Below are 15,583 nucleotides of genomic sequence, written 5' to 3' on the forward strand. Positions count from 1 at the left end.
AGCCTGGCAGGCTACAGTCCATGGGGTTGAAAAGAGTCAGACACAACTGAGCGACTTTCACTTTCTTCATGAATGATAGCTGGTTAATTAAATATTTGTTAAATTAATTCTGATTGGAACTTTACTGAAAGTCTTCTGTAGACTGCCGTTTTGAGTCTGTTTCCAGTCAGCTACTGCTAATATTCTAAATAGTTTCTAAAAATGTACAAAAGACTGTTTAATTATCTTCATAAGACTTGTGACTTTCCTCAACAACTTTGAACATTTTGCTTTTATTTCCTAATAGTGAACTGTGTCATGTTATAATTTATATTTTAAGATTTCCTTTTTATATATTCAACCATTGACTAATTTAATAAAGATACTATTTCATTTAAATTACAATTATTGAAGAATTATACTATTTTACTGCTATTCCATTTATTTCATGTAATATATACCATATTGAAAATGGTCATCTCCTCACTTGTCTTGGGGGAAAATGAGGGTTAAGTAAAGAAGATCAAATTTTGTTAATATCATTAAAATCATATACTAGTTGAAATTTTATGTATTGTAGAATTATCTGCATATATGAAATTACTTTGACTCAGAAAATAACTTTTGAGGGGAAAGGAAGGAACTTCCTGTTTACCTCGTGATTCCCATCTTTGCTTTTGTTCTCACATTTTGTGATGAAATCTTATATGTATATATAATATTTAAGATAAAGAGAAATCCTTATTTTCCAAATCTTAATTATATTAGTATGTATTTTTAAAAAACTATAAAAGTACAGTTGGTTTACAATAGTGTGTAAGTTTCGGGTGTACAGCACAGCAATTTAGTTATGCTACAGTGTTTATTCCTTGATATGTTTTGTCATCCTTATGCATTGCAATTTACCATTGGAATGCAATAAGTTTTATTTGATGAATATTTTTTAAACAGGTATTTACAGTCTTTTCAGTTCTTTGGATAGTATATTGAAAAGGGCTGAGAGATGAGACTCCTGGGTTCTGGTCCTGCCTGCCTCGATCATCAAGTAATTGGCAGTTCCTTCATTTTATATTATTTCGTGTTGGAGAAAACTAATTTCTAGAAATCAAAGCATATAGATTCAAGTTTGTTTTTTTAAAAAAGAAGGCATTATTTGATTGTGAATTGGACAATTTGGTTGTGAGTTGTACTCATAAAATTGTGTCAGGTTCAACACTTTATTTTTTTAAGGTATAAACCAATTGTTAATTTTATTCATCTACTGAATACTATTGTGAATTATCTTTTTCCAGTGTATAGCCTCTTAGTTCAGTTCAGTTGCTCAGTCGTGTCCGACTCTTTGCGACCCCATGGACTGCAGCACGCCAGGCTTCCCTGTCCATCACCCACTCCCGGAGTTCACTCAAACTCACGTCCATAGAGTTGGTGATGCCATCCAACCATCTCATTCTCTGTCGTCCCCTTCTCCACCCACCTTCAATCTTTTCCAGCATCAGGGTCTTCCCCAAGGAGTCAGTTCTTCGCATCAGGTGGCCAAAGTATTAGAGTTTCAGCTTCAGCATTAGTCCTTCCAATGAATATTCAGGACTGATTTCCTTTAGGATTGACTGGTTTGATCTTGCAGTCCAAGAGACTCTCAAGAGCCATCTCCAGGACCACGGTTCAAAAGCATCAATTCTTCAGTTCTCAGTTTCTCAGGGTTTCCTTTGGGCACGCAATATACCATGTTGACTACTGCTCCTTCTACTTATTTCTAAAGGATTCCTCCCCACCCCAAATCACTGGTGAAAGTGACTCCTTTCTTTTGAAAATGTAAATATAACCATCTCTATAGATGATTATGAGTTACCATTGTGCTTTAGAATATGATTCTCTGAATAAGTATATTTTCATATATGGCAATATATCATCAGGATTCGCAATTTTTAGTGAACAGCATTTGTAAAATTAAATTGTTGCTGAAAAGCATGGATATCACTTTGCTAACGAGAAGATGCTGCTTTGTAAAGTTTCATTTACATACTAATTGCCCTTGCTTTATTTCTGTAGCAACAATAAGCTACCTCTTTGGTGATAGTTAACTTGAATTATTCTTCACCAATGCCCAGTTTAAATCAGCTATGTTAAGTAAAAGAAGCAAAGAATGCTTATAAGAAGAGTCATTTATTACATTGAAATTTGTTTTAGATGCTTGACTAATGCTATAAAGGTAAATATTACATTTTAAAGTTATTTCATCAGTAAAGTTTCATGTTTTTTCAAAGACTTTGCATTTATGCTTTTAAAATACATTTAAAATATTTTTGATACACCAGTATATTCTGTATGTGAAATACTGTGCTGTGCTTAGTAGCTCAGTCGTGTCTGACTCTTTGCAACCCGATGGACTGTAGCCTGTCAGGCTCCTCTGTCCATGGGATTCTCCAGGCAAGAATCCTTGAGTAGACTGCCATGCCCTCCTCCAGAGGATCTTCCCAACCAGGGATCAAACGCAGGTCTCCTGCAGTGCAGGCAGATTCTTTACCATCTGAGCCACCAGAAAAGCCCCGTGAAATGCTATAGTTAATGGTAGATAACATGACTCAGAAATTTAAAACATTTTTTAGAATAGAAAATCAAATGCATATCTAAATGGATCTATTACTTTGAAAGTACTTTTTATGTGTGTTAGAATTGTGTGTCTTATATGACTTCTGGTATTTTTGCCTGAATTAATGATATTAAAAAATCAAAGGATAGAATATAAAGGACTCTTAATATTCTGTTGTGTGCTAAGTTGCTTCAGTAGTGTCTGACTGCGGCCCTGTGGACTGTAGCCCGCCAGGCTCCTCTGTCCATGGGCTTCTCCAGGCAAGAATTCTGGAGCAGGTTGCCATTTTCTTCTCCAGGGGATCTTCCCAACCCAGGGTTTGAACCCAGGTCTCCCGCATTGCAGGCAGATTCTTTACCAGCTGAGCCACAAGGGAAGCCCAATAGAGATGGAAGATACTTTGAAAGATTACCCAGAATCCAGCTTTCAGCCTACCCTTAAGTAAAAACCTAGTTATCTTCATGAAAACTTGGCCATTGGCTTTCTTTAATATAGATATAGCTGACCATAGTGAAGAGGAACACTATGAATAAAAAGTATTTGCATTTTTTAATGTATCTATTTTTAAGTCTCTTATCCTTTAAAAACTGTCTCCTCTGCAACCCTTTTTATGTTGGAAATTTTGTGACTAGATTTTTGTTCTATTTAACACAAATGAGACTAAATTTCCAGAGAGGTTGGATTATGCCTCACTGAATTTTAAATAATGGATGTAAGAAATTTGAATAATAAGACCTAATGTTTTATATTTGTTACTTCTGAAATATTTGAGCATTAAGATATTTTAAGTAAATTATTTTTATAAAAATGGTTTGGAGCATTGAATATGTTTACTTTTCATAGGTCATTAGTAGACACACACACAACATGTGTGTGTAAACTTTATCAGTTGAAACAAAAAAGAATGTATTATTAATCTTTAAGAAACGCCTCTCGAACATAAGGCTTTTATAGTGTTGTGTTGGCAAAAAAGTTTGTTTGGGTTTTTCTGTAACATCTTTTTTTTTTTCTTTTTTTTTTTCTGTAACATCTTACAAACCCAAATGAACTTTTTGGCCAACCCAATGCTAAAGGATAATAAAGCTCATTGAAAAGTAAGCCTTTGTAAATTACTTTGAATTTTTTATGGTTTTATTTCTCAAGTCTTTTTCACTTATGATAGAGACTAAGTGTTCTCAAATGTTGCATGAAAACTCTGTTAATATATGTTATTTCTTAACTTCTCTTTGATAGCCACAGATTTATAAGGTTACTGAATTATTGTCACGTATACCTCAGTTAATTGCTTGCTTGAATTATCACCACCTTGTCATATTGATTATTAGTAATTATTAATGACTCAATCTCTGTTAAGACAGACTTTCTGTCTGGCACATGTAGTATCTTTAGCTAGTATTTGAAAATGTGCTTGAGTTCCACTAACATACATTCCTAGTTTTACTCAAAATCTTCACATGTGAATAGTGACAAAGTTCTTCATGATAACTAATGTTAATTCTGTAGTTAAATTATAAAGGAAAGCAGTTTACAATAATGTTGTACATTACTATTTGCAAAGAACTTTGATTTTTTTCAGAATGCTTTGACTTTTAATAGCAACCCCGTAAAATAAGCAAAGTAGGCATTTTATAACCTCATTTGACAGGAAAAGTGGGACTCAATGAAATAACTTGCCCCAAGTCCACACAGAAAGTAAGAGTCAAATTTTGATCTGAGGCCTTGTATGTTCAACTGCCTTTATACTATATTGCATCCTTCTCTGTATATTTAAGCATCTTTCTTAAGCATTCCATTGCCGAGAACAGTAAAGTGGCAATCAGAAGCCTAAGACCAAATTACACAACTTAAAAAAAAATCTCACCTATGTGTCTACTGCTGTTCCAAGACCTGTGATAGTTAAAAATATAATTCATATTCCTCATTTCTTTTCAGTAATATTTGTCTGAAAAAATGCGCATTGCTGCCTGTCAGAAGGTGTGACATCTTTTCACACTGTTTCTACTTTACTTTTTCTGCTGGCACATGTAGTATCTTTAGCCAGTAATTGAAAGTGTGCTTGAGTTCCACTGATATATATTTTACTAGTTTTACTGAAAATCTAGGAAAACTAGGTTCCATATTCATACGGATAGTGATACATATTAGAAGAAAGGGACTTTTAAAAAGAATAATATATTTTATGACAAAACTAAAAACTTAATTGCAGCAGAGTTGAGTCAGTGTTATCTTTATCAATAAAATGGGTTTTATTTTTATCCAGAACTGTTCTGTTAATTCAGATTTGTCTTTTTTAACTTTGCAGCAGTTAGAAGAAAAGAGTGAGGATCAAGAAGACAAAGAATGTTTGAAACAAGCAATAACAGCTTTGCTTAATGTTCAGAGTGGTATGGAAAAAATATGTTCTAAAAGTCTTGCAAAACGAAGACTGAGGTGAATATTTTCACTTTTTTAAAAATAATCCTCCTTTTCACCCTCAATACTGTGGTATAAATTCAGGGATCCCTGGTCCCTCCTCAAGTAAACAATGAAGAAAATACTTTTAGTGACAAGCTTGGTCTTTCAGAGGAAGTGACATCAAAGCCAAGAGAATTTGTTATTGTTTGAAAAACCTTTCATATTTGTGCATTTTCCTTGCATACTCCCAGACAAGACCTCCTGAGAGTCAACTGGTAAGCTAAAGGAGAGATAGAGCAAATGTATTGGGTAGATTTATGTCAACAACATTGTTCTGTCAAAGTAAAATTAGTAGTGGCCTTTATTTTAGGGATTATGTAACTCGAGGCATTAATTCAGATAATACGCTTCCAGTTTCCTAATTATAGTAAGTGCATGGTTTTTAGCTTTAGGTATTGTCTACTTAAGCATTTCTAGATAAATTTTTTAATCTCTTACTTTTTTTTTCACTGTATTGGGCTACTTTGTAATACTTGTCATTCTAAATATTTAGTAGCCATGGTAGAAATAATCATTCTGTAGCTAAATATATAGGGTAGATTTTTGTCAATAGTCAGTTGTTCTTTTTAGAGCACTAAAAAAATGTCTCTAATGTGTTGCTTTAGTTTCCAAAATTGTGCAACTTTGTAACACTAATATATTTGGAGAATCAGTGAAAACCTTCACAGTGCAACTTTTAAAAATATACTTTAGCACTGTTGTTTATGTTCATGAATTATAGATTCCCTGTCATCTTTGTACTAACAGTGTTTTTTTCCTTTATCCCAGTGAATCTGCATGTCGGTTTTATAGTCAGCAAATGAAGGGGAAACAACTAGCAATCAAGAAAATGAACGAGATTCAGAAGAATATTGATGGTTGGGAGGGAAAAGACATTGGACAGTGTTGCAATGAGTTTATAATGGAAGGAACTCTAACACGTGTAGGAGCCAAACATGAGAGACACATATTTCTCTTTGATGGCTTAATGATTTGCTGTAAATCAAATCATGGGCAGCCAAGACTACCTGGTGCTAGCAATGCAGAATATCGTCTTAAAGAAAAGTTTTTTATGAGAAAGGTACAAATTAATGACAAAGATGACACCAGTGAGTACAAGCATGCTTTTGAAATAATTTTAAAAGATGAAAATAGTGTTATATTTTCTGCCAAGTCAGCTGAAGAGAAGAACAATTGGATGGCAGCACTGATATCTTTACAGTACCGGAGTACCCTGGAAAGAATGCTCGACGTGACCATGCTGCAGGAAGAAAAGGAGGAGCAGATGAGGCTCCCTAGTGCTGACGTTTACAGATTTGCAGAGCCTGACTCTGAAGAAAATATCATATTTGAAGAAAACGTGCAGCCCAAAGCTGGGATTCCAATTATCAAGGCAGGAACCGTTATTAAACTTATAGAGAGGCTCACATACCACATGTATGCAGGTAAGAAGTATGAACTTGCCTGTCACTTTCACTCTCCTCCTTCAGGCTGATATTTCTTTGCTGCACAGGTCATTGTGCCTAAAATAGAAAGCAAACTGACAACAAAAGACCTCCGCATTGTCAGAGTTCATTTTCCTTTGACTAAAAATACTGCCACTTTATAATTCTATGAAGTTCTATCATTTTTCTACCACATTCACATATGTTATTTTTAACTTTACGATCAGAGTTATAAATAAAGTTACTGGGCTAAATTTACCCAGTTAGCCAGTGGCAAAAATAAGACCGAAACTAGTGATAAATCAGTCATCATTAGGATCTAAAAATTGTTTTACTCCTCTATGTCTTTTTTCTCTTTCATAACTGGGATTATAAAATAAGTAAAAATTCTAATATATGTTATGTATCCATTACCAAAACTGTACCAGTAGTACAAATATATACAGCATTGCTTTTTCTTAATTTGCATTCCTAAAATTTATTAAATTTAGCAATCCTGGGGTCTTTTAAATTTTAAGGATTTTTTTACAACTGATATTATTTAGAAAACAATGTACCTTATTACGGCAATTTTTAGAGATAAACATAGGGGTTTGGAGGTTTCCTAGAGTATTGAGACATGTTTGTCTCTAAGTGGGCTGAATCAAATATAATGTTCGGAAGGTAAGGAACAAATGTAATGGTCGATTCTTTAATTTTATTTCTTCTAATAAGGTAACAGATGATACTCTGGTTTTCTTCAGCTTCCCTGCATATTAGGAATTTTGAGGATTATAAAATACTGTGGAAAGAGCACTAAATTTAGATTCACACCCTCACTCTATCACAGTTCCTTAAGGTTTCAGAAGTAGCATAGTTTTCATCTCAAAAATCAACATCACAACAGCTATCTTAGAATATTGTTGGAAAGAATAAATGAAATACTATAGGTGAAAGCTCTTTATAAACTTATTTTCAAAGAGTGCTTTTATTACAAAGATACATAAAATCAAACATAACTCTTACAAGTGCTGGTTTTAAAATAGTTGAATGTATAAGTTAACCTCCATCTCCAGACTTTTTGCTTAAATATATTTCTGTCTCTAGGATACGTGTGTTTCTGGGGACATTTCTCCAGCTTTTAACGTTCTTCAAATGGGCTCTTAGTTCTCTCTGGAAACTATTCTGGCACCAGTTCAATTAAACTTTTAAGAATATCCGTTAACTGTAATCCACTGTAATAAAGATGAATGGTATTCAACACTGTTAATCTGTTTAATTTATTAAATACCTGGTCAGAACTACTCATATGGCCTGGAAACTCTCAGGGCCAGCTTGCAAAAGTGTAAAATTATGATTCTGTTTCTGTGATCTCAAATCATGTTAAAAATATGATCTCTTTCATTATCTCCACATGTCTGGGATAAATAAGCCTGTGTTTTGTTTTTACTTTTTATTTGGCCTCAATTTGGTAGTTCTTTTCTAATATCTTCTGTTGTAAAATAATAGTGGTTTTTTTTCCCCCATAGGTAATTTTAAAAGCAGTTTAGGCTCTTTAAGCATATGCCATTTGGTAGTAAGCAGGCAGTAACTGAAACATGTTGACTATAACAAAAAAAGACTCTGGGATTTTTACTCTTTTTAGTAAAATTGATTTTATTAATTAATCAATTTTACTATTGATTTTTCAGTTAGAAACTTATGTAGTCATTGTATTCATTTTGCTGACACAAAAATAAAAAATGCAGGTATAGAAAATTTAAATAAGCTGCCTAGGATTTTGCATGAAAAATAAATACATTATTCTGTCATCTTTTTTTACATGTGAAACTAATTTTGATACGTGCAATTTCAGTAGTAAATATGACCCATCTATTTAGCTGATCACCATCAACTTCTTTAAGATCTAGAATACAGCTTAAAAACTATTCAATTACCAGAAATTTATGGTTGCAAAAGAGTTATTTCTTTGGTCCTTCTTAAGGGATTTTTAAGGATATGAAAGTTCAAATTGTTCTTCTTGCCACATTATTCTGATTCTTGTATCTTAGAAGATTCACAGAAATTTTTAGCCTAAACATTCTAAAGCATTCATCATTTTATTTTAAATACCTTTGTTTTGGGTTCTTAGACTACTGAGAGTGTAATTAATCCTTAGCTTCTTATCTGTGTTTGTGAGACAGAAGCACTACTCTTTTTTCTTCTGTAGAGCAGTACAAGTGGCAGGTGCTAAAGAAGATTTACTAGTGTTTCCTATCAAGTCAAGTGGTATTTGATTTAGAAAATATTTTCAAATTTCAAATTTTTTAATATAATTGTTTTCCTTAAAGCGCTAGTTAGTGATAAAAATATTCTTTACTGCTTGCTTTATTTCACAGAACTAACTTACGATTATTAATAAGTAGTTATAGTGCTACAATTAAATATTTCTTTTCTAGAGACCTATTCTTTTATTTATTTTTTGAATAAAGATACTTTAAAACAAACAAAACTTAACAAGCATAGCTGATAGTTTTTCTTTAGTCTTGGCAATCCTCTCCTTAATATACACAGTGCTCACCAAATCTATAGACATAGTACATTTGCTATGGTGTTTTATTAGTTATTTTTGATAGTCACCCTCATTTATATTAATCTTTAGCTTTTGAATAGAATAACTTAAATAATTTTACTTCTAATTAATATGCACTCAGCTTTCTAGATTTATAGAACTTTGTAAAGTTAAGTGTATCCAAATTTAAATTGACAAGATCTTTTTTCTTTTTTAAAATGTTAAAGTTTTTTAAAAATTCCTTTCATTAATTTTCTTGAGGAATAAAAAGCCAGTGTTGGGTTTAAAGTATTATAGCTAAGTTTTTTTTTTTGACATTTTTCTTTTCTATTTTATTTTGAAGATTAATAGAATATTTTAACTTATGTCATAAATATATTACTAGTGTAACTAAAATCCACAACCAGCTTTCATGAACTGTGATTTACTGTATATACCAATAAGTATTAATTACTAGCTTGTTTGACTTCTGTAAGGTCTATGATAAATGTATTACTGGCAACATAGAATGTGTTTTTAATAGACCATGTACGAACTTGTAAAACATTCAAGCAGCTATTTTTTAAGACCTTTTCCAGCTTAATTGGACTCTGAATCCTCACACAGTGATAATGGATTAACCATTTGTTTTAAGAACTGTTGGTCTGCTCTATTTAATTTTGGTTCAGTAGTTTGATAGGTATTTTTTATCAGAACATACAGTGTAAGTTGTGGCTTGCACTGAAACAAAAGCTAAAAGTTAGATTGCATGTTTTTATTATGTTGTATAGAATTGTAATAGAAGACATTGGCTGTAATACATGAGGAAAATCCAGTAACTAATAAGCACTACTTAGAGACGCTTTTTAGATTGTAGCTTGGTCAGACATTGTCATCGAAAAACAGAAAAGTCGTCTAACCTTCCTTAATTCAGACTTCACGGTGGCTTCAGTCAACTGGCTCACTCAGATGTTTTACAGTAATTTATAAAACAGAGCTATAGATCTTAAATGCTCAGTCGTTCACTTTATAGACCCAAACCCAAGGCCTTGAAAGTTATGTGACTTGCCAGAAATCATATCAGTTAATTGCAGGAAAGAGTATGAGATATCAGGTTTCTTGACTCTTTAAATATAGAGTTTATTTTCTGCCATGTTACACTGACTCATACAAGGTGAATTTTTTTCATTTTTAGATTATAGTATAATTTTTATTACGTATATTGAACAGTAAAAATAGAATTACTTGCTTGGTTTGAATTACCAGGAATATAAATGGCTCTTCACTTCTGGGCAAACATGGGTTTACTATGAAGATATAGTCAGAGTACGGTTTTTTTCTTATTGAAATAGGTAATAAATTCTAACTATGGATAGCTTCTATTTTAATACATAGATTTTAGTTTATAGTTAGATGTTGGTCATTATAATTTTAGTTTTTAACAAAATCCAATCTATTGTGTTACTTGCTGTGTAAATTTAGGTGAATTGGAAAGTGCTTAATTGTTGTTCAAAAGATTACAACAGAGTCTTATGTAGAATTTAATATATGGTGCTGCAGATCCAGTGTTTCTGGGCATAGCAGTAATTTGCTAACTACATCAGAACTTCAGAATTCATCTGAAATGGTGTGGGGGGAAATTGTCTTGTTAGATGTATCATTCTGGATCTGGCAAGGATATGAAGAGACCTTTATTTACAATAAGAAAACACAAAGCAATATGCATAAAAAAGGAGATGAAAGTAGGAATTTCAGTTCTATTCAAGAGTCACAGGAAATAATTTAGTATAAATTCATTATTGAGACTTTGAAACAACATGTGTAAAGAAGCGTTTGGAGATGGTGTGTCTGGTTTTGATAGTCTTTTTTAGAGAAATGAGATGACTTTGAGGTAGGGGGTCTCTTTACAGCTGACATTATATAAAAAGAACTTTTCATTTTAAAGTGTGGGAAAAAGGGGTTTCCCATAGATGGTGAACTTCAGTTTTAAAGAAAATGATATTAAAAAAGCTTAAGCCAGTTCATATTTTTCTTTAAAATATTTACTGCTATTTTAGGCCCTCATATAGAAAATTTGCCAAAAAAAAAAAAACAAACTGCATTAGATTTCTTTGAAGTTTGTGTTCTCTATAAGTGCCGTTTGGGTGTTTTAGCTCTTAAAAAAACTTTTGAACAATTTTTGATCTATAGGGCAGTGCGGTACTATTTTTAAACTCTGATTTTTTTTTTAAGTGTTTGTGCGTCAGCATAGCGTCTGTTTCCTTTTTTAAGGAATTCAAGAGTGATTGTTTATAAATCCTTGTTGAGGAGCTTATTGTTTCTTGTGGCATTTTAAATGGCTATATTAAAGGGAGAATTATCACATGAACAGACATCCTGATTAACAGTGTTTCACTATGGTGGTTGGGGGAGGGGTGTTTACATAAATAACTCTATGTAACAAATATTTCATAAATGTATTGACCTTGCCAATAAAAATGTGTTGAAAAAAAGGATTAAGTTTTTCACCTCAAATGTAATATGCTGTATTCTGAACATTATAGTAATTATATTCTGATTTCGTAAGATTTTCAAGAAATGTACAATAAAATATTATGGAAGAATAGCTTTAGAGTGAGAGAGACAGGTAGCTAAAGACTAGCAGAAAATAGGAGATATCTTATTTGAAATAACCTGGACCTAGACAAGGGACACGATGGTAAACTTGGAAGATAATTTGTACATACAGAGAGGCTGGGTAGACAGAGGGGAGGGAAGCAGAGCAGGATAGAAATCTTAGTACAGGGCTTTGAGAGTCAAGTAGAAAAGAGTGTTAGCTAAAATGAAGAAAAATCACAGAGGACATTTCTACCATTGGTCATGTTGAAATACACTAGGATTTATGTTTGAGAAGGAAGTTTGTGGAATTAAATCCACTAGCAAGAAACAAAAAGAGGAGACTATCAAAATAGTTGATTTTCATTTTCTCCACAAATATCTGTGCTTATGTGTTAAAACCGAATCAGCATAGCATGGCTGATGTATTTTTAATGCATTTGCCTTCCATCTGTCTCTGAAACATCACTTTGTAATATAGGGAGATAACTATTGCTCTACAACCATCAGAGGCAGTGTAAAACTTAGCTTCTATCATTGTCTGATAAATGTTAAGTAGGTACTTTGTTTTTCCACAATATTACATAACCTGTCCTTATTGATGGGTGTTTTTTGAGTATCTAATTATCTTGGGCTTTCCTGTCATCAGTAAGATAAAGGTCTCCAGTGGTTAGTGTAGCATTATATGTGTTACTATCACTGAAACAGGGAAATCAATAGAAATAAAAACAGCATCTGGAATGTGATAGTTTGTGTTAAAATTTCAAGTATAGATGTTATGTCCTTCCTTAATATAAGTTTTTCATTCATTAGCAGTTTTCTATGGCTTTTGACTAAAAATAGAGCCGGAATTAATTCAAGCCTGGGAATATATGCAGCCTTTAAGATGTTGTTTGAAAGTATTTAAAGTTTCGCCAGATTTTCTTGGTTTATTTTTAGCTTCTGCTGGTTTTTCCTTTTGGCAAGTCTGCTCTAATTTCTAATCAGGCTAAAAACAACTTAAACTTGAGTCACTTCAGAAGTTAATACAACAGTGATGCTTGTGGGAGTGTTTATTTCACCGCCAGCTCGAAAAACTCCTCTTCTGAGTACAGTGTACAGGAAGGTACAGCTGCTCCTTCCTAAAATCTGGAAGAAGGCTTAACAAGAATTACAGAATCACAGTTAGACTGCTAATTTTTCAATGACTTCAGTGCCTTTAACCAAGATTAGCAGTTCACAGCTTTATTCTGAATTAATAATTTCTGTAAATTTCTATAGTGACTATATAACTCGTGGATTCACTCGTAGATCTCACAGCTTTGGAAACCTTAACAAAATCCTTTAATACAGGGAGGTTATGTGATATGGGAGAATAAAGCAATAAATCAGAAAACACACCATCCAGATTCCAATTCCATTTCTGTCACTCCACTGTGTGACTTTAGATAACTCTCAGTTACTTCTCTCCTATGTAGAAAGGGACAAACAGCAGCAACCCTGCTCCCTTAACAGAAATGATATGGAATGAATGATGTGAATGCTCTTTGAATTCATTACGTAACAGACACCAGGAATTGATGTGATCCCTTTTGACTGATGTGGCAGTGGGACACACCATTCCTGTCCCAGCATCTTCATTAGTTAGTAGAGTACTGAAATGGCCAGAAGCTTTGGTATAAGCTGAAAAGACTGTTTTAAAATAGTTTACCTTTAAAAATAGCCAACTTTGTTTAAAACATACTTTAATTTACTTAGAGCTTTCTTTTTTTGTTTTTCAACTTAAAAGTAGCTTTGATATCCCACAAATTTTTAGCCTTACCTTGGGTGGAATTTGAGAAAAAATGGACCTGGATATTGATTTTAGACTTTTAGACTAAACTTTTGTTTTAAAAAAGGGTGAAAGTGAAAGTGAAGTCGCTCAGTCGTGTCCAACTCTGTGCGACCCCATGGACTGTATAGCCTACCAGGCTCCTCTCTCCATGGGATTCTCCAGGCAAGAGTACTGGAGTGGGTTGCCCTAAAGGGAGAGGTCACCCTTAATTTTGACTGCTCAGGGATATTTGGAGCACTCTGTACTAAGGTCTGGCTCAGTATCTCTACAGTGGCCACTACTTTTGCTTCCTAAATATATGATGTTTTGAGTAGCCTCACCTTACATATAGATTTGCAGAACAGGAAGAAGATTCTTGGAAGGGAGGATTGTGATGAAACCGATATAAATCTCTGTTTTAAAATCTTGTACAGCCTTCTGTTTTAAAATCTTTTCTTCTGGTTGAGACATTAGTCTTTAACGTTTGAGGAACTCTGTAACTGAAGACAAACAATAAAATACCAACAGAGAGGAAATTACTAAAGGATTGTATCTGTTTAAATTACTTTTATCAGTAACCCACACTAGCCTCAGAAGGTATGAAGCTAAAGGAGAAGAGGGGATTTAAAATGAATATATTTTATTATGTAAGTTTCTCTTTAACTTAAAGTATTATAATCTTAAATTCAGGGTTGCCTGATATTTAAATTAGTTCATTAGTTCCACATATACCAGTATATTGGAAATAGAGTTTTATGATAAATCCATGAATTTTATTTTGGCAGGTGGGAAATTAGTTATTTTACTTTCAGGCTAAATTTAGGGTGATTCTTAATCAGACAAAAATTAAACTAAATAGAGGTTTTCCATGCAAATAAATTCTGATTCTTGCTACATTCTATGCTAATAAAAGACATAGTATTTCTTATAAAGAACCCACAGTATGTAGTCTAACAAAAATTAATTTAGTTGCTACTCTTAATAAATTTATCATTAAATTAGAGCTTACCATTCCATACTGATGTGAAATAGGAAAAGGATACTCCCAATAAAAAACGCAAGTTAATGAATTCTCCCCTCCTCCTCCTTAAAGACTCTCAACACCTAAACGTGGGCCTTGATGAAATTTGAGTTACAATGACTGGTGAGTGGCTTTTTCCCCGTTATGGGAAGCTGTCCCCCAGCCACCAGGTCTCTTGTGCTGGCGACAGCAGCCTTTCTCCACAGGTTGGGAGAATACTGTCAGAGATTGGAATAGGCAGGTCACACTCAGTCAGCTGCTTACTTTACGATGAATGAAAAGCAGTTGAAGACTCATGCTCTTATGGAGAAACTCTGATTGTGTCTGTGTGTATGCTCACTCAGTCTTGTCCAACCTTTAGCCACCAGGAAAGCCCCCTCATTGTGTCTATTTGCAGTGCAAGTAATTAAAAGTTGTTGTAAACAGAGCCAAATCAACATATTCTCATACATTTAATAGTTTTAATAACTTACAGGTGTTTATTTATAAGCATCTTTTAGCGGTTTTAATTAAGACCTCTAGCAAACAAAACAATTTAGAAACTGAATTTAACCTAATCAATGACATTATAAGATCTAATCTCCAGTTGAATGCTCTGTTGGCATGATTTAAAGAAATCTAGATAACTGATCCTAGATAAATTAGTCTGGATGGCAGGAAAAAGTAATGGGTTATTGCTGTGGCCTTTGTGTTTTTTTGGGAGAGAGAAACCACCTGATGATGCTCTGAGATCCAGGTAGCATGTAGAAACTTGCTTCTGTGCGCTGCCTTTCTTCCCTTTGCATTTCTGTGGTCAATAATGAGTTTTAATATCAGCTAGTCAGAGTGTGCAGAGGTCAAGAAACAAGTTGATGTAAAATTTTAGTGTTGATGATATTTCCACTACTTTAGGAACAAACTAAAGCTAGTAATTGATTACAAAGTCCAAAGCACCCTGTGTGGTCAAAACACTTTCAGACTTTATTATAAGTTGACTATTTAATCTCTTTTGGAAATGTAAATAATAATTTTAATCATTCTTCATAAAAGATTTTAATAAGATATTTTTCCTTTTTCTTCATAGATCCCAATTTTGTTCGGACATTTCTTACAACATATAGATCCTTTTGTAAACCTCAAGAACTACTGAGTCTTATAATAGAAAGGTCTGTCATTTTAAAATGTTTAAGTTCTTTGTTCTTTTTTTTAATGAGATTGAGCTAAGGTATAGAAATATTTT

At 33.1% G+C, this 15,583-nt stretch overlaps 1 protein-coding gene across 2 annotated transcripts in view; it reads left to right on the top strand.

The window, feature by feature from the left end:
* SOS1 (SOS Ras/Rac guanine nucleotide exchange factor 1) overlaps positions 1 to 15,583 on the top strand; it is a 127,860-nt gene that overhangs the window by 81,815 nt on the left and 30,462 nt on the right. For both annotated transcript variants that reach the window (XM_068964664.1, XM_068964673.1), the window contains exons 9-11: positions 4,872 to 4,999; positions 5,792 to 6,447; positions 15,428 to 15,509. In XM_068964664.1, coding sequence (XP_068820765.1) covers positions 4,872 to 4,999; positions 5,792 to 6,447; positions 15,428 to 15,509 — 866 coding nt within the window. The remainder of the gene's footprint in view (positions 1 to 4,871; positions 5,000 to 5,791; positions 6,448 to 15,427; positions 15,510 to 15,583) is intronic.

This window comes from Capricornis sumatraensis, chromosome 1 (genome assembly GCF_032405125.1).
Source record: "Capricornis sumatraensis isolate serow.1 chromosome 1, serow.2, whole genome shotgun sequence".
Classification (NCBI taxonomy): Eukaryota; Metazoa; Chordata; class Mammalia; order Artiodactyla; family Bovidae; genus Capricornis; species Capricornis sumatraensis.